General features: G+C 35.5%; 1 protein-coding gene across 1 annotated transcript in view; it reads left to right on the top strand.

Annotated features, from left to right (window-relative positions):
- The window catches only part of LOC108684648 (RNA binding protein fox-1 homolog 2-like), a 248,440-nt gene that overhangs the window by 194,215 nt on the left and 34,127 nt on the right, over nucleotides 1-20,098 (top strand). The window contains exons 8-9 of the mRNA XM_018189083.1: nucleotides 180-234; nucleotides 10,354-10,374. Coding sequence (XP_018044572.1) covers nucleotides 180-234; nucleotides 10,354-10,374 — 76 coding nt within the window. The remainder of the gene's footprint in view (nucleotides 1-179; nucleotides 235-10,353; nucleotides 10,375-20,098) is intronic.

Below are 20,098 nucleotides of genomic sequence, written 5' to 3' on the forward strand. Positions count from 1 at the left end.
AAATATCAACTTCCTGAAATCTTTTCGTGTTTTATTTCGGCTTTTTAAGATTTTCTGCGATAAAAAAATAGCCACGTGCGGATCCTGAAGATGAGCGATGTTATAGTTGGAGCGATGTATAGTCTTTTTCGGAAAAAAGTTCCGGTTGTTTTAATGTCTGCTTTTTTTTAACTCGACAGGTGAACAACGCAACGGCGAGGGTACAGACGAAAAAACCGCCGACGGTGCCGAACGGTAAGTGCCGAAACTTTCTTATCACTTTTATCTTCCAGTAACTTTCGTCCCTCGAGCTTTCTCCCGAACCGCTGATACTAAACGCCTCAAGCTACGACAGGATTCCATTAGAGCTTAAACATCGTACGTAGAGTGTTCCGCGTCATATTATCGCATATCGCAGCGAAAATATTGAAAATATTTTATGAGAAAATTGTAAATCTGGGCAGATAATTTTTGATTTAATTAAGAATTTAAAATTATTTTGCTTACAGTCACTATTAAATTTAATTATCAGACTTTAATAATTAAAATAGTATTGCTCGGACAAAGGTTTCTTTTCTTTAACGTTAGATTAAATTCCGATTATTGATATGAATTATGCTTGCGGGTATTTGATGCGTGAAATTGAAGTTTTACGGAATATAGTAGAAATTCACGATAGAAAAATACGACCGTGCTTTTGAAAGCGGTTCGTGAAATGGCCGATCGCGCGTATTGCTCGCACGGGAACAGCGGTCTATCGCATGAAATAATAAAAAAATATAGCTCGTATATCATTTCTATCACACACGATCTATGCTGTACAAACGCTGAGCGTATTTTCCCGGAGAATATTGCGCGGGAAATATATACATTTTCCACGTTCGGCAACTTCGTTGAAGTAAAGATGCAAAAGTCTTTCCTTATTGCAGAACAAGACGAAGAAAAATTTTATAGGGCGTTTTAAATTTCGCGATTCTCTTTTGCGCTTCTCTTCTACCATGCATTGCAATGGGAAATTTGCTCGATGCAGGCGGACAAAAATATTCTACATGGTTATACACATACACATATTTGCACACTTATGTTCTATGTTGTATGTATATTTCAAGAATATTTTGTTTAGCTACGTGAATCTAAAATTCAAATTCGATATTGGAAAAATGTATGTACATATTTACATAGAAAATCTTGAACGTAAAGAGTAAATTATTTTCTACAATGTTTCATCGCTTCGAATTTATAATGGAATTTTAAGTAAAATTAGCTACACTTACAAAATTATAGAGTTCACGTTGACTGCTTAATAGAAGTATCATGTAAAATATTTCTGTTCGGTTAAATTGTCCAAATTTCGTTCTGTGCTCGTCCATTACGAATCCACGACACGTAATGCTAGAGAGTTTTAAACTAAATCTAACCTCGGTCCGGTCGTACAGCCCGATTTAAATTGCGGCTTAATCCGGATTATCTGACGAACCACCAGCTGTGAAGAGAACACGTTGCAAATATGTGGTATTACGTAACCGGCTACTGCTCAAATAGGCTCTTTGCTGATTACACTATGAAGTTACTCCTTCAGTCTGCCAGATATCTCTAGGTCACAATTAATACCCGAAAGCAGAATTCTCCATAAACTATGTACGGAATATTTGTAAGATTATGGGTTTTACAGAGTTACACAAAATTATTAGTTAACAAAAATAATTGTCAAGTATACTAGGTTTCTCTTTTAAAACAAAATATAATATGACTAAACTTCTAACAAAATATAATATATTAAAATATGACTTATGGCATTTGTTTATGACAGACTAAAGAATTTACATAATGCTATCGATTAAAGAATATTGTAATGCAATAAAAAAGAGATAATACTAGAACATTAGAAAATATATCGTAAAACATCGATAATTACAATAACATTGATATTAAGTCTTTAAATCTTTTGCATAAATAGGTGACTTAATTTTGTTATCTTTGTCACTCTTCGATATATTACGTATGAATCTTCTTTAAGAAGATTAACCGAGATTTACGTTGACCTCTATCACAGGTCGAGTACGACTTCGATGTTATAAATAATCGGTACTTAAAACAGTAATAACGATTGATCGTGCATTGCCAAGTGTTTCCTAACGTCAATATAATTCTGGTTAGTAGTTTCTCGAGCCCACAAAGGACGTCGAGTGACGTCGACATTGATCGGCATCTTCAATTATAACCGTAACATAATTTCGGTCAAACGCGAACAAGACTCTCAAACGATAAACTATCTACTTTGCAGCTTTATTTTTTTTTCATTTGTTCCTTTTTAATTCAATATTATTATTTATCTCTAATGAATTTGTAAATGTGATTCGTACATAATCAGCAGACATTTTATTTAGATTCTTGCTTAAATTTTCCAAATAAATGTCTCAATTATTTAGGATTAAAGGCTATCGTTATTTCTTATAATTAAATTAATCTCTTTAATAAATCCGATTAAAAATTTATTAAAAATTAAAATTATTTGGAAAATAATCGCGCCATGTCGGATTATCTGATGTAACATTAAATTTAAAGTCACTCGTCCATGTTTGACATCGTAGCTGCAATGCGTTCGCCCCGGTTTAATTGCGATCAAATCAACAGGACTTCGTGTCCAGCGACTGAATTGATTCTCGCCCACGTCGAGGCAACGTCCTATTGAGTGACGGCTTGTGTGCAAGGTTTAACTCTGTGCCCACGCACGCGACATGCAATTATTGGAATGCTAAGGCTCGCGCCCTCCGGGTGTGCTCTGAGAGACGTTAAGATCAATTCGGGCTATTTGGCGCGTACAGGTGCACGCGTGGCCACGACGCCTCTAATAACCGATTCGACAACTGTCGATTTTCGATGAAGTGGAATGGCCGAGACACCTCGCACCTCACGATAGTCCCCTCGTGTTCGACATTGCAACAACAGTCGGTGTCGCAGTGTTAACAAATCAAAGTGGTATCTTGACATTTTTCGATATTTGTGTCTGACTTTTAATAGATGAAAGGTTACTTAGTTGAAGTTTTCAATTACGAGATATCATGATTAAACTCAGAAAGAACTGAGAAATCACTAAACGTGATGAGAAATGTTAATCGCTGATGAAAGACTGCAAGAATCTTTCTTACTTCTCACATTAGAAGTCTAGAAGTCTGAGACGTGAGATAAATGATAAAGACGAGATTTAAGTTGTATTTCATTAACTTTTACCGCGCGGTTTTGTTAATAATATTAAAAGGGAAATAAAATTTTCTTTTTTTCTTAATCGATACGATTGATCGTAGACAAATTGATTTGGAGCAACTAAATTTTTCATTTTTATTTTTATTTTCGTTATTTTCGTTTTTGTATAAGAGAAACAAAAATTAGCATATATGATCCCAGACGTGTAACTCAATATGAATCTAATTTAGTCTATTTTACACGTGATATAATTTACGTAATCATATTAATTGTCCAGGTTTATAATAAGCGTTTAAAAATAGCCGACATATTGTGATATTATTACAGTCTACAATTACACAGTTAAATGCGTGTGTCGGTCGCGAATCGACCCAATTGTAAAAGTGGCACATGTCTAATTATAGAGAAATTTATTTGATGGCAAAATATATATAGATGTTATAATCCGCCTCATTATAGAGTCATTAATCTTTGCTCCGGTATCTTGTACCTTCGAAAATAAATCATTATTTCTGTCTCACTATATGAAAAGGACGGTTCTGCTGAGATATCTAAAAATTTAATTAGATATATGTTTGAAAATAATTTTGTTGCACTATCAGAATAATTACGTAGGAATCTGAAGCATAATGAGATGCGCAATACTGCAAAAAGTTTTCGCAAGTACAAAATCTCAAATTTATTTCTTTTCCGGCCATGTGGACTCTTGTTCTCATACTTCAAGCGCAATACGCCACGTGTGTAAATAACGTTGAAAAGAACCCAGACAGTTTTGCGCTACCGACCTGCTTTTCCACTGCTAGTATATGTTTTTCCTCCCTTATATATATCTTGAATCGACAGGATTTACAGAAGCAGTGTCATAAAAATTGCATACTTGCCTCCGTTCGTTCCACTTTCTCTTAAGGAACGATGCTTTCAATCCTCTTAACTCGATATCAAATTTATGTGTTCGACAATTTTAATGCCTGTCGGAAATAATTTCTTTCTGCAATTGGATTAATCCCAGCAAAAATTTAATTTCGCGTGACTTTTATTATTTTTCAAAAATACATTTTATTTCAAATGAATTTTAATATATAAAATGCCTGTCTTTCTGATGTGCGCTGTATTATAATTGTATTTGAAATTTATATATGATGATTGAAAAATTTATATGTTTGACAATTTTAATGTCCACCTGATATAATTCAATGTGATCGTGATATTTGCTTAGAATGAAAATTGTACTATCTTTTATGATAAAGAATAATGGGGCAAAAATAGAATGACACAAAAGCGTTGATTATTTTGTTACATTACGATTTTGCATTTGTAAAAATCTTTTGCAACATCGTTCATTATGCTTGAGATTCCTAATTATTCCTAATTATTTTGGTAATTCAACAAAATTATTTTCAAATCTGCGTCTATCTTTTTTGTTTTTTAGACATAAAATCAAGGCTAGAGATAGAAGAATACGATTTTCATTCCAGCTAATTAAAAAATGTCACAATGATTACGTGACTCTTAGCGCATTACTGTTATACTATAGAATCTCTAGTATTGCTTTGCGTTTTAAACACCACTTTAGCGCATCTCCCTGCAGAAAGTAACATTTTTGCTTTTTGCAGTAGCATAATCATAATGGTAACAGAACCTTTTTGATGATACGAGACAATGCGAATATTTAGGATTACGTCTGACATTTTCACCCTGTGCTTTATCTTCGCTCCGCCGCTGTTTGGTAGCAGCTCGCGTTTCACAGCGTTTCCGCTCGCCGCTTCCGTGAGAACACTCGGTACCGTGGTACGTGATGTCCATAATTTACGCAAAGTCTCGCTGCTCATTAATTGTCGCGTAAATAACGCCCCGCCGCACGGCATGCATACATTTGCTCGCGTGGCGCGCCCTTCATTCTCTCTCTCTCTCTCTCTCTCTCTCTCTCTCTCTCTCTCTCTTCCCTCAAATCGTGTTACACGCTTTTCTTTTTTTCCAAGCGAATCGCACTTCTTTCGCCTTCACTTATTCCCTTCTTGCGCGAGAAAAAGCGCGACCGCAACAAATGTGCAACGCATCGAGATATCGCACGTAATATCTTACTTTCGTGGAAAGAAACTCTACCTTCGGTTAGCTTTAATCTGCTGCGCCGCAAACTTTTGTCGATCTAAAATCGTCTTCTTCGAAATTGCGTGTCTTTCTCCTTTTATTTTCTCTCATGCAATGTTTCTACTATTATTGCCGATCGCTCAGCATTTATAATTTTGTTAATATTCTTTTCTTCTTTATTTTTCTTTTAATAAGAAATGTATAATATTTACTATATTGAAGAAATTTTTATATTGAGATTAAAATTGGAGATCCTCGTCCTTTCTTCTTTTTCTATTTCGTTTAATAATGGGATTATTATTTCTGGCTAACGCCGCACTCTTCTTACAATCCGATTTACAACTGTGATGGTACCTACAAAGCGGCGGTGCTGTTGAAACGAGGAACATTTCTGTCGTAAAGACATTTATTTCGCGACTGGGTCGCACACTTTTCCAAAACTTTTCCATTCTTCTTCGCGTTCTCGTTTTTGTGGAACGGCACAGTTCGTCGATTCATCGGTACAAAATAAGCGCGAGAACGAAAAAGTTCGACGACGATGCGGGAGAAGCTTCATTTTATTAAAAAATTTTATTTTTATTCCCGTCGCGGTGCTAGGCCATCCATGGCTATACCGGCGGTTAATACCGGAAGCGAGGTTTAATGGAATTACAACGTGTTTTATATGCGCGCCAGCATTTTCGCACGAGAAATTCGCAGAACGGACGAAAAGCGCACAAAAGGGAGAGCCGGACGGTTGGGGGCGGAATTTCACACGCCACCGCGTAACGTGTTTGCGTAATATTTGCATGATATATTTTCGATACGCCGGCTCGTCGCAAGATCCTATAAGTTTTATGCAAAGCGGACCACTATTGTCCACCGTGCTCGATAAATAAACCGGCGGGCTTCTACGAAGAAATCGGGTCTTGTAGAGATACGATGGAAGAACGTCTATTTTCACGTATCTCGCGTCATGTCTAAAGATGTGCTGACCTGATATACCGAAATATCGAGGAAAATCATATTATATGCGCTCGTGAGTTCGCCGAAAACCGTGTGAAAATAGGGTGAAATTGTGGATTTCTTCGCAACAACTATTCCGCAAAACTCAATTACACCTTTGTCCCAAGTAGCTATGTATACGCAAATGAGCAAGCATCCGACGGTGCGGTAAGTATACGAGCGTGAGTAAACGGACGTGGTTGCTACAAGACGAAGCTACCTATTTTCTACATTGTTGAATTTCTTGCGTAAATACTGTCTAAATACATGCACGGAGCAATTATTAGTGTAACCGAGAGAAAGAATCTTTTTTTATTGTTTTAATACCATTTAATATAATTCATTCTTTTTTTATTATTCTACCATTTGCAATTCAGGTCGTTCCGATATACATTGCTAGCACTGAAAGTTTAATCACTAAAGAATTTGATTTTGCTGAAATATCTAAAAAATTAACTTTTAGATATAGATCTAAAAATAATTTTGTTGGATCATCAACACAAACAAAATATTTATGTAGAACGTTTGAATTGATGGAATATCAAAACTTTTTGGATTATCATGTTTGAGATTTTTAATTATTTTGATGGTTCAACTGCATTATTTTTAGATCTGTATTCAAGTTAAGTTTTTGGATACTTTAGTAAAATCGTTTTTTTCATAGTATACGTAACGTTTCAATACTAGTAATATATCGAAACACAGCCTAAAAAAATTTATATAGGACTTCGACAAAGTTACAACATTAAAATTATTATGCAAAAGATATTTCATATATATTTATCTCTATTTTTAACTTTTATCTCTCGTGCTACATTTCCGTTTTTATTAAACTTATCTTCTCTCTATTTTCTCACATACGTGTGATCTACAATAATGAACTGTGCCGCATCATTCATTTGTGAAACCAAAGAAGAAACAATTTCCGGCAGCAAAATAATACGGTAGAATACACGTTTGAATTTTAAAAAAATCTCGTTTTATCTTAGATATTTTTTTTCCCATTTGATTAGGATATATTATAGCGTTTGCGCAACAATATTTTCGCAGAAACTTTGCATTTAAATTTCAATTAATTTCTCGAGTCAGAAATTTATTCTTATAAACAAAGAAATCGAGAATAGAAAAAACAAATTTTCCAAATGTAATGCATGTTGGTGTAAACTAAAATCTAGTTCAGATGTTAAAATTTTTCATTCTGATTAAACAAACTTTTATTTCAAAGAGCGTAATACAAACTAGATTTTTATATCAAATAGAAAATATTTTGCAAAATTTTAAATTAAAATAGCGTTTTTAATTAAACATAAAAATGCAAGATTTACCACGGGCGTTTAGATTATAATCTATCTATTTAGATTATAATCTAAACGCCCACGTGAAACATATTACAGATTTACCATTGCGCAAAATGGCTTTTATTTTATAAAGTAAAATTCAATCAAAATTCGATGAAATTTACGTGAATTTTTAGATTTTACGCAGCGTGCCTGTTTCATTGTTATCTCTTCGAAGGCGAGTCGTTATCGCAGAGGTCTACCAATTGCTCGTTCCCACTTTTACCGTTACATCGGTGCGTGCTTCGTACCTGACAAAAATCGGGGTTAAATTCGATGCGAGAAATGCATGCTCGCGCTGGGACAATCGAGTAACCGCATCCGACATCCCGGGTCATCCCCGACACGATACCAGCTGACCCACCCTGTTGGTAATCGGTAACCGGGGGTGAGAGGAGCAAGGGCGAAGGGCGAGTAATTCGCCACCTTCCGTTTCATTACTGCTTTACGAGAGATACAGCCGCATGACACGCAATCGCACGATCAATCCCGCCGTTATATTTGCGTCCATCAGAGCCACGGACGCTGAACGTATGTGAAATCGCGACCCATTACGCCCAATAGATCATTAATGCGTTGTTGCAACGCCGCTGGAATGCAGCATCCTGAGTACTTATATACCGAGAGAAAGATGTTTGGTTGAAAATGAACGAACCAGTAGAATCTGATATATCAATCAAAATTTCAGTCATCATGATTGAACATTTAGTTATCTTGACTAGAATTTCGGTTAATACGATTAGACTGAAAAAATACTAAATTTTAATAAATATTTGTTTGAATAGTTTTAAATAAATATTTATTTAGTATTATTTAAAGAGATATGTATGTATTAAGATTATTTAATTTTCTTCAGTGCAGAATCTATTGGTACATTCATTTTTAATAACATTTTTTTTAGGGTATGTAAAAATTAGGGAAGCAGAAAATTATCAATACATTACATTTTTTTATTTAAATAGCTCTCGCACTTAGCATGCTCTATATTGATCAGAAATACATTATTTTATTTGTTTATTGAGATAGTAACGAATAATTGTCGATTCTTTTGATATACCGCGTACTGAGATATTGATAGTACCGACCCGCTTCGCAATTAATGTACGAAAGCATTAAGTTACCAATTAATTGCAAATGGATTTCACTCAAAGAGCTTTATAATTGATGCTTGTAGAGCGCAAGTGAACGCCGGTAAAACTCGGCTAAATTCTCACGTGATCTCGCCTCTCATCAATCGACATTATTATGAAAGTGGAAATTTTGCGATTCGTGCAGGCGCATATTTTTCTGAGTTCGTAAAAACTGATTTGATTTTAAAGCATCTTTATGCGCATAATTTCGGAAAAAGATGCCCCATAAATCACGCGCTCGGCATCAAACTTCGCTCGTCCCGTCTTATTCATCTCTTAGACGGGAACAAAATCGAAGCGTGCGCGTTCAGGTCTCTAGAAAGAAAATTGCAATCTCGGGTTTTATAAGATGCAGGAGTGCGCCTTCGATATTTTGCGATTCTCGATAGAGTCAATGTTCTTGTACATAATTCCCGCGGCCAATTACATAAAGAAAAAGAAAGAAAGATTGCAGGCTGTCCTTCTGAAGGATATAAAATTCATTTTCCATTCGTATGTATTCTTCATAAAGATTTGATTTTAAATATATTGTAACGCACAGCAATAAATTTATGATTTATTGTCTAACTTAATATTTCACAAAATAAAATAAGATATGCTGTTTCCATGAATAAGTGTTCAAATACAATTATTAACGTAATGAAATATTTATTAATTTATTATTAATATTATTAATGAAACAGCAGATTTTTAAGATCGATCAATTTTGCTGTCTCAGAATTGTAAACTCCTCCTTCCATCCCTTTTTTTTTTTTGCAACGAACATTAACGTTTAAGTATCGCTTTTTTTCTCATTTTAACATACGGGTAATTTACTACGGAGAAATCTTCTCTCCAGAAAAGGAATTTCACGAGGAATTTACTCTTGTGGGAAGAATAAGCTTGTGGCGCAAAGCCTTCGAACCCTAAAAACTTCGTGGCAATCAATCAACCACGCCCAGCGATTATTAGTGCAACTTTGTGAGGAATAAGAACGAGCGTTTTAATCACAGCTACAGGATAGCTGTATACCAAATTGCCTTATGTAATTTGATATTAATTCTAATTGATATTAATCGAATAAATCCTCCTCTTACAAACTTTGCTCGCTGTATCATCAAGTTTATACAATTCTGTTTTCGAAGTACTTGAGATAATCAAATAATTTTTTGGAGCGTAACTATGAAGCGTATTTTGTTAAAATAAATTAGATAACGCGACATAATAATTTAGAGTTTGACAATATTGCGCGCAACAAAAAAAAAATCACATTACATATTGATCGCACTATTTTTCTTCACGAAATTGCGCATCGATATATAACTACGGTTCTTAACATAGCAAACAATTAACGATGACAGGGTATTTTCGGCTTAATTCAAATAATCCTGCCCTATATATACGTTCCGGTACTGGTTACGTTAAGTAATTGCGAACATCGCTAAATACTCTATTAATTATTTTTGCCAATCGTGCGACAAATGCGGCGGATTTATTAATAAAAGTTTTCGTGTATATGAATTGAATTTCAAACTGTTTTAACCGTGAGATAAAATTCTTCGCATGATTACTCTTTTTTTTTTTTTTTTTTTTTTTAAGTTTTTTTAGAGAAACAGGAGATGTAAAGCGTCTGTTTTTTTTGTCTGTTGCAGTGTGCGTACAGTGGCCCGAGGGTAGGTGCTTCCATGACGTGCCGGAGCCGGCACTGCTGAATCTCTACTTCGAGATCCGTGAGAACTGTCACGGCTTCTCCTGAAGGCAACGATCAATCAGGCTACGACAATGATGACAATGACGGGCTTCCGCGCTCCTCGTCTTGTTGCGAGCGCGCGGATCATCATTATCACTTCAGTATCGCGCGAGAGAAACATTCTCGAGATAACGTATTTATTTAAAAGTCTTTCCAACAGCCGCCACACACCACGACCAAGCCAAAAACGAATAGCCACGTATAGCCACATAGAGAAAGGATGAAAGTCCTTGGTTTTTTCTTTCTTTTTTTTCGTTCACGTCGATACATTCCGTCCGGAGGAACAGTTCCTATTCTCGCGATTTTAGTAGAGACGCGCCGTCGAATGGATAGAGTCGACGGAATGATTCTTCGTGTGAGGATACCGATCTTTTAATAATCGGATCTGTGAATGGAATCCTTGTGCAAAATTAATCAACTTAACTTGCAGATTATTAAATGATATTTTTTTTTATTGAACAATACATTAATTAGTCTTTCAATAAATTTGAATTTAGTTAAGCCTCTTAGATAAAAAACAATAAATATTATAAACAATATTAATTAATTATTGATAATTAATTATATTTTGCAAAGAGACTTTTGTGTGGCGATAGTTTCTAAAAAATGACGGGCTCCGAAAATCTGATTCAATTTCCCGTCGTCTCCGTTCATTCGAGCCGCGTCTCCCTTCGAGAGCGACACGCAACAATGCCTGGTGTTCTCGTGTGTATCGTTTCCGGTGATCGTGATGGATCTTGTGTGACACAGGTCTAACATTGGCCTTAAATGGGCGCTTGGCAGAATTCTCGCTGAGCGCGCGAAACGGGATCTCTCGCGTCTCTTTCTTTATAGGGTTCTCGATGATCCCAGCAGAAGCAAGGTGGGTGGTCCAGAATATTTATTTACCTACAACTAATTGCTCGTCGTTCAGTCAGCTCGGGATTAAAGACTCTCTCCTGTTTTATATACGTATATATTTTTGTTTATTGTACTTGCCTTTTCTCTATTGTCCAGCAGGAGAGATACAACCATGCTCAGCCATTCCTAAGTTTCTCTTACACAACCAATTTTTCTTTTGTTGTTTCCCTCGAGCCGAAACGAAGTCCTCCTATCTTATCATCCGTCTCTACTTCGCGGTGAGAAAGCTACAAAAAGTAATAACAGCTTTTACTCTCGTGCGGAGGAAAATGCGTTGTGTAAAGCAGAAAAGAGAACAGAAAGAGAGAGAATCGACATAAAAGTAACTTGCAGTAAAATGTCACGTAAGAAAAATTATGATTAAAAAATGTTAAACGGAAATACCATCATGTAATACTTTTTATATGATTATTTATTGTGATATTGCAGATATTGGAAAGCATTATGTTATTAATAATTCCTATCGAATCGCATTTTCTTCAGCACTGTTTTGTAATGCGCATTTGTAAATCCTTTATGTAAAACGGCGAATTCAGAGCAGAAGCAATTAATCGTTATGAAATCGATCGCGCGAGCTGCAATTTACGATCTTTTGTAGTATGCAATGAAAAGCATGAACTTCAGATTAGCGAGGCGATCGATTTAAGAATCGACATAATTTCGGGCAAAAATGCAAGCATCGCGTTGTTTCGGCGATCATAATTTTAAACTTCTCGCAGCGAGACATCGTCGTGAATTAACAAACTTCTGATGCTTTTACCATCGCGCTAAATTTCGATGCCACTTTTACAAAGGATGGAAATTAAAGATAGAACTTTATTTATTTAAAATATTTCTATTTTACGCTATTTTGCAAGCGAAAAAAAAATTTATACAGGGAAAATATCATTTTTGTAAAATCAGAATTTAACATCAAGGTATTTCTGCCTTTGATTATATATTTACCGTTCCGAATGGTAGTTCCATTATCTAAATATACAACTGTTTCAGTCAAAATGGCAGAATATAACATATCGCAAAAATTTTTTTTTGCTTTTTTTTAATGGAATATATTGATTTGCTATATTTTGCTCATACTTTGGTACAAATGTATGTAGAAATGTTTCGTAAAGTCAAATGGCAGGTAAATTACGCGATAATTTAAACTAACTTATATATATATTTAGACTTAACGAAACGAGTACAGGGTAATAGATTATTAAGAATAAATAAGCTTTTTTTATTTACAAATTTTTAATCGAGATTGGAAAGGAAAATTCCGATTTTTTATATATTTAATTCGCTTATATATCTTCGCGAAATTTAATGATTTTGTCGTCAATTGTCAAAATAACAAATATATTTTTAGAACGTAAGTAGGTAGTTACCGTGCCAAAAAACACAGGGTATTAATTGTGGTGATTAAGTAATCGTTTTAGATATTTCGTGTAATTAATTAGTAGATGACATTATACATTTTTACATAGGACAGAAGAGATATAGCTGCGTTTTTAAATGCCGATTAGACGAAATGTAGCATCAAGCTCACGTGGTTCTGCAAGTGATTCTAACTCACCCACACCAGTCGCGTTTGTTCCGCAGTCTATTTTTATACAATGTAATTTTTATACTTGACGAGTAATCGCTCGTAGTCGAGCTTAACGTTAAAACGCACTTGCAGAATCCACGAGAATGTAGAACAGTATTACGCAACCGCATGACTGTACTCTATTACAGGGTTAAAACGACATTCCAAAGAGCGTGACATCGATTACTCGCCAAGCGAGTAAACTGGGGTAATTCGCTATAAAATAACCGTATATAAATGATGTGTTCGTGATTTATTCCGCCTTTACCGATCCATTGATCAATCGTGTGCCATAAATACTCCATTTTACAAACGTAGAAAGTAGGCTTACTCAGACAATTTTTTATAGATTAAGACACGACATTAGTTGCGTAGCGATTAGACATAGTTGATCGTCAAGTAAGTGTTTGTGTGTGGACGATTAAGTGTTCTACGAAAAATGGGCATGAAAGTATTTATAGAATATAACAGAATATTAGAATTCAGAAGTCGGACGAGGAAAATGATGAAATGAAAATAGATGGATAAATTAAGCGAGAACATATAAAACAAAAACGTGACAAAGAGAAAATAGTTATTTTCTATAAGACCAGCATTTATAAATTTTATACATGAACAGACATTAATATTTCTCGTTGAATATTAACAATATTTCAGTTTTGCACCAAAGTTCGATGGAAGTTTGTTTTTGTGGAAAAATTGAAAATTCGTTTGAAGAATATTAATTTTTGAAAATTTTTAACACGCGCATGTAAATAAAATATGATGTGTATATATGTGTATGCTCGCATTTTTCTTTTACATAATTAATTGTAGCGCTTTTTTAAAAAAATTATTTTTGCTTTTATGTAGTAAAAATGAATTTAATTATATAAAATATAATTTATTAATGTCACGAGATGACAAACTGTATCGAGGCTTGGAGCAAAACAAGCATTAACAAAGCAAATTGTTAATCGATACAAGGATAACGTGTTCTTCGCTGATCATCGAAACAAATCTACGACACACACAAGCGGACCGATTTGTCACATCTCAGCCAATAAAGAAGAATTTTTACTTTCCATATATCGACGAGTCAATCGAAAACCGATTCTCACGATTGCACACTCATGCATGTATCTATTATTTATCGGAGAAAAACAGAGAATTGGGGCAGATACGAGAATCATTTAAAACTTTTAAAAGATTATGTAAAATGACATGAATTTTTTATATTAAAAATTATATAAGCTGGTAATTTCATATAAAAATAATTAACTTGAAATTATCAAATAATCTCATTTAATTATCACAAAATTAATTAGCAAAATTAATGGATTTTTAAGAAATAGTTTGGGAAGAAATGAAAGAATGGCAGGCAAAACAAGCGTGATTTTGTCATTATGATTATATTTGCCTCTTCTCTAATTCTCTCTTTCTATTAATTATACGATCGCTCCGTTCATTTCGCATACTTTTCGGTCATCTTATGGAAATGTTCCATCGCTGAAGTTTCCGCTATAAGTAGTCGAGATATTTTCGTCGACGCGCTCTATTCTCCGTCTATTCATCGAATCGTCGTCGTTCGGTACTTTCTGCGAATCTGATTTCAAAGTCATAATCGCGAAAATATTTTAGTCGCATGCTTTCCTTATCCTTTTACTTTGAGAGCAATCCACACGTTAGCCGTGTTAAGAAAAAGATTCTCTTTTCTCTTTTACCTCGAAATTCTCTCACGAGTGACGTTCAAGCGTACAATCTCAAGCCGACAGTTTAGCGATGGGATAACGAAAAAGAAACGCAGAAGAGAAAGAGTTCTCACCGTCTGAGGAAAGATCCGGAAGTCGAGGTCCTTCCTCTCTTCTTGGACTGTTCACCTCTCTGTCTTTTCATCTATTCCAACCTCGCACTTCTAGCGGCGATATTACTACTCTGCTTCGTAGTTCTCGAAGCACATTCCGCGTCTCCTAACAATTTTCATTCCATTTCATATCGCTTCCCTAGGTTTTTTTCCCTTTACTTCTATCTCCTTCCTTCCTGTTGCCCTGGTTCATTCCTTCTTCCAATTTTCTTTCGTGTCAGAATTCTTTCACTTCAGGTCGCGCTATCGCGCGGTCGCGTCAGAGACGCGGAGGGGAAATTGATATTACTGTCGGGAGAGAAAAAGATTTGCCTCTCTCGACGTGCAAGATTTTATTGCCTTCACGACGCGACGTCTGATGTTCATTATGCGTGAACTTGAAGACAAATCGCTTAATTCAAAGTTTGTTTCTGGCTCGACAAAGACAGCTTGAAATTGCGCGTAAATGTTATTGATTTTCGAAAACTTATTGTATGCCGACGACGATTTGGATGATGCATGCTGTAGGCTTTTTATTTTGAGATTATGCTTACGTTATTTGAATACACGATAATGATTCACGGAGCGTTAAAAAAAAACGTAAGTCATGCAGGACTTTTCGCTCGTAAAAGGTAGAAAATAGACTCCAGCTAAAAATTTTATCAAGATTTTCGGAATGTCCAAAATGCAATTATTTTAATAAAAATAAGTTAAATAATCTAGAAAATATATATATATGTACGCCTTGACTTTTATGGATATCCATCTTTCACGGAAACGTGAAAGACATATAAAACATTATCGCGAGTACTTTTGCGACTGAAATGTCCTGTGACACTTCAACGTACAAAAAAACCAGGATGGGAGGACATCAGGAAGAAAGCAACCGAACAGCTGTTGTGTCGCAATACGAAAGGCCAAAGAGGACTTTTACGGAAGAACGATGCTATCACAAGAAAAGGACTGCCGGAGATAGACTGAAGATACAAGCGATAATCGAATGAGAAGCCCAAGAATGCGATGGTTTCCGAAAGGTACGGCTCCTTTTCTACAAAAAAGCAAAAAAAAATGAACAAAAAAATTTTAAAAAGCAGGAGCAAGTAGCAAGTAACAACGATGAGATGTAGGCACGGAATGTGCAAGGATTGCAAAATGCATAGAGTCTGCGACGCATCCGGAGAATTATCCGCTTGGACGCGCTTCTTTTCTCCCTGCGACTCCGTTCCATCTTCGTTCTTTACGAGAAAGAAGAAGGAAAAGTCTGTCTTGATTATATCAAATTGACATATTAGCGAATCTTTCTGTGTTACGTAAAAACGTACACTAAGAAATATAGACTGAATTCTTAGAAAAGGAAGAGATAGAAATAATATGTATTATTAGAATTATCTGGGAAGAGGAAGAAAAGAGAAAGTTTGCATTACATATAATGCAATATTCGAAATTAATTTCTGTCAAATCTTGAACGCAAACGCTAGATGTCGGAGGAAAAGAGGCGCGTCGTGTAACCTCGGAGAGACACCCCATAAATCCCCCGAGTGTCTCCGAGAAATGAAACGTCTCGCCTGGTAGCTTTTAATCTTTAGGGCTCTATCTGTCCAGTGGTAAAAGCATGAGGTATTTACGTTACGTACATAATAATTCCGTATGATTGACTTGCGAGAGTATGTCGTATATAATGATCATTAACCATCCTTTTTTGGCACACACTTTTTTGGTCGCTTCACAGTCTCGTATCGCCAGACCGCCTTAAAAAAAAAAAAAAAAAAAATCGTGTCTCCGAAATGCAAATTAATCGATTAATCCATCCCCGGTCCCCGGCGTCGTCGCCGCGCTTTGTTTTGCGTGTATGTTCTCTCTATATACGTATTTATACTGATTCACTCACACCGCCAGTTCGATTAATCGGGACACATCGTCGACTCGTCTCTCCCTCCACTTAATATAGTTTCCCTCCCTCATTCCTCCCTCATCAAGTCCCTGCGAGTCCTCCTCGAACCCTAATTCCACGAACACCAAACGCACTCGACGTCGATTAACGTTAACCTCGGTTAACTGCGAGACGACTCCCCTTCACGTTCACGACTATATGACCCATAGCGCGAACGGAAGATGGGAGGAATCACTAACGAGGATCAGTTAATCGAATTATCCGATCGAGTCTGCTGCAACCCAGCTCTACATGTCCCTCCCAGTTTTCCCTTTTACATATTCCTCCCCATCGTCGATTTAACCCGCCTTTCGTATACCTCATACGTATATATATACATACATTATATATATAGATATTTTTTTTAAATTGTTACTATTACATATAATAATCACGGTAATGCGCCACATTCACTGGTTGATGACTGTCTCGTTGACATAAAGGCCCGTATCTTGCCTGTGGTTGTGCTTGGTTGTGGTTGGAGCGGTTTTGGGAGAGAATTTTTTACTTGCTTCTTTTTTAATATTATTACCTTTTTTAATTTGCACGTCTCATGTCGTGGCCTTGGCTTGCCTTCATATGAGATTCACCTGTGAATATATATATATATATACATTACATATATATATTGATATATATATCTATACCGATATGCGATATGTATCTGCGTGTATATACGTTTTTCACAGAAACGTTAGCGCTATATGCACGCGGACACATATTTATTATATTGTAATTTCACACGTATGATAATCCGTCCTGGCAGTATCGTACGATTAACAACATATGTGCACTCATAACGTATACATTACAAAGCTGCGAAGTAGTTTGTGAAAGCGACTTTCAGTATCGTGTTTTTTTACTTTTTTTCCTTTCACTTTGTCTCCGTCTCTTCTCTTTCTTCTTTCTTTCTTTCTTTGTCTTTCTCGTGCGTTCTTTTGTCTCTTTTTTCACATATTGTTTAAATCAGGATGCATATTGCACAAGCTAACGAGAATCTCCGCGAGGATGACAAAAATAATGAGCAAGAACAAACGCAACAGACACGAGAAAGCATGTTCATCTCACTTGTTTCATTTTCTTTTTCTCTTTCGATGCAATTTCTTTTCGATATTTTTTCTTTTCCCTTTTTTTTTTTGTTAGTCTCTGTCACTACTTCACGTACGGGCTGCCATGGCGGCACAGTCTGTAATACTTTTATTACTCTTCTTACTATGATTATTATTATTTTTTTTGGAACTGTTTATTAATTGTCATTGATTAATGTTAATGGATCGTGGCACGGTGTGTTAGTTGGCGAGAGACATGACAAATAATTTTTTGAACGGGCGAAGGTTGCTGCATGCTCGAACAAATGCCGCCTTTGACTTAGTGGTAACTAATTAATTCTGGTATACCGTCCCTCGTTTAATTAATCGCCGATCGTGTCGGCCACGTCGCTCGCCATTTCTTTCTTTCGCGAGTGAATCCGATAATCGTGTACATCGATACCGCGAAATTTTCGGCAGACAACGTCTCGTTAAAGAGTATAATCGCACACCATACGAAAGAATCGTGCGAGTGTCGTTGTCGTCGACATTATTTCAGCAGGCACATAAGTGTATAATATGCTGGACGTTTCTGAACAATCGTATTTCTTCACAATTTTATGTTACGCAATTTTAATGTGATTGATATTTTTCAAATAAAAATTTAAAAGTTAATTATAAAAATCATGTTTCAAATCATTCTTTTATTAGTACAAAAAGTCATGTTGACAAAAAAATTTTTAAATAATTTCATATTTTTTTAAGGTGTGTATAAACAAATCCATTTATTTTCCAAATTAAACTTCTAAATTATAGGAAGGATTAAAATTGAAGTTTGTATTTTTAATCCTAATCTTTCGATTCTTGTCCATTGAAAATTATTATCTCTGTTACAATTCTTTTTAATCACGTCCTGTTTGCCAAAAAGGGAGATAGCATTGTTCAGAAACAGCTCTATCGTATACACAATGTTCACCTTTCTTACTGATTGTTTAGCCTGGCATCCACTAATTAGTCGTCAGTGCGTAGCCTTAATTAGTTACCTCTGAGCGTGCAAGCACCGCCAGCAGTTTTAGTAGTGGGCCGCAAGCGGGAGTGCGCTTTGTTTTTTGGAAAAAGAAAGCTCGGCAAGAAGAGTTGAACGACTCCGTCGTCGTTCTCGAGAAAAATAGAGAAGATCCGATTCAGTCAATCTCGTGTTCTCGATACTCGTGGCCGTAAAATGCCCCACGTGGTCAGGGATGGGGGTGAAAAGGGCTCTTTTATCGACTAACTAAATTATTATTAAGCCACTGTAGTTACACGTAAATAACCACTACAGTTAGTTTTCTCAGGCTCTCGCGGATGTCGATCAATACCGAGACGTTACTGTTGTTTTCTCGTAATAACGTACGCATTTTTTCACGTGAGTGGATCCAGTGGTTCTCATACTTTGAGCTTTTATCGCTACTGCTCGATGCGGAAAATATACATGACGAAAAATACCATCTCTCGCGCAGTTAAATTTTATTGAATCGTCGCCAATCCTTACCTTCGACAATCATCGACGAATCGTTGGAGCTTAACGTTCCCCATGGCTGTCTCTGATAGTGCGGAATAATAGCATTGCATTACGATCACAATGTTAGGAATAATAAAATAGCTTAATGGAATAAAATGATTTGGATAGAAAATCTCATTTTGCATTTATGCTCATCACTAAGAAATTATATAAATTATGTCGCGGAATAAATTAATATTATTAATAATTGAATTTCTCTCTCATTTAATGAAAATATTTTATAATAAATACTTCCATAATTTTGTTCTGTAATTCTAATACTTTATAATTAGATATTTTATAATTATGTATTTTATATAATTAATATTTAATACATAGATATATAATGTTAATATAATATTGCTTTAATATATTGATGTGTTTAAAATATCTTTTTATCAAGCAGATTTCAATACTGAGAGTTTTGCAAAATTAATAAATTTCATTTTTCGTGTCATTAATTCAGTGAAATAAGCGCAGTTTGAGAACCACGAACGTGTGCAATTATTAAAGAAAAACCGTCGGTTTATTCTTCGAGAATTATCGTCGCAACTTAAATCTTTCGATGGTAATTGTTCGCAAAAACTTTCGAAGAAAAACTCTCGGGCACGGTGATTTTAAATAGCCGGATTAGTTTTGTCAGTCACTACGGGGTGATTCGATAGAAAGAAAACATATTACGTCGCGTGGAGTCGTTATCGAAGTCACGAAAACACATCGAAAACGCATCCATTCCATATCGGCATTGGGAAACAGTGTTGAATTATGATCGTGTCCCGTAGATAGCGATTTCTTTGCGAGATGTGACAGTAGAAGAGCTCACGTTTATACATACATATATGTATATATATATATATACA

This window comes from Atta colombica, unplaced genomic scaffold, assembly GCF_001594045.1.
Source record: "Atta colombica isolate Treedump-2 unplaced genomic scaffold, Acol1.0 scaffold100, whole genome shotgun sequence".
NCBI classification, from domain to species: Eukaryota; Metazoa; Arthropoda; class Insecta; order Hymenoptera; family Formicidae; genus Atta; species Atta colombica.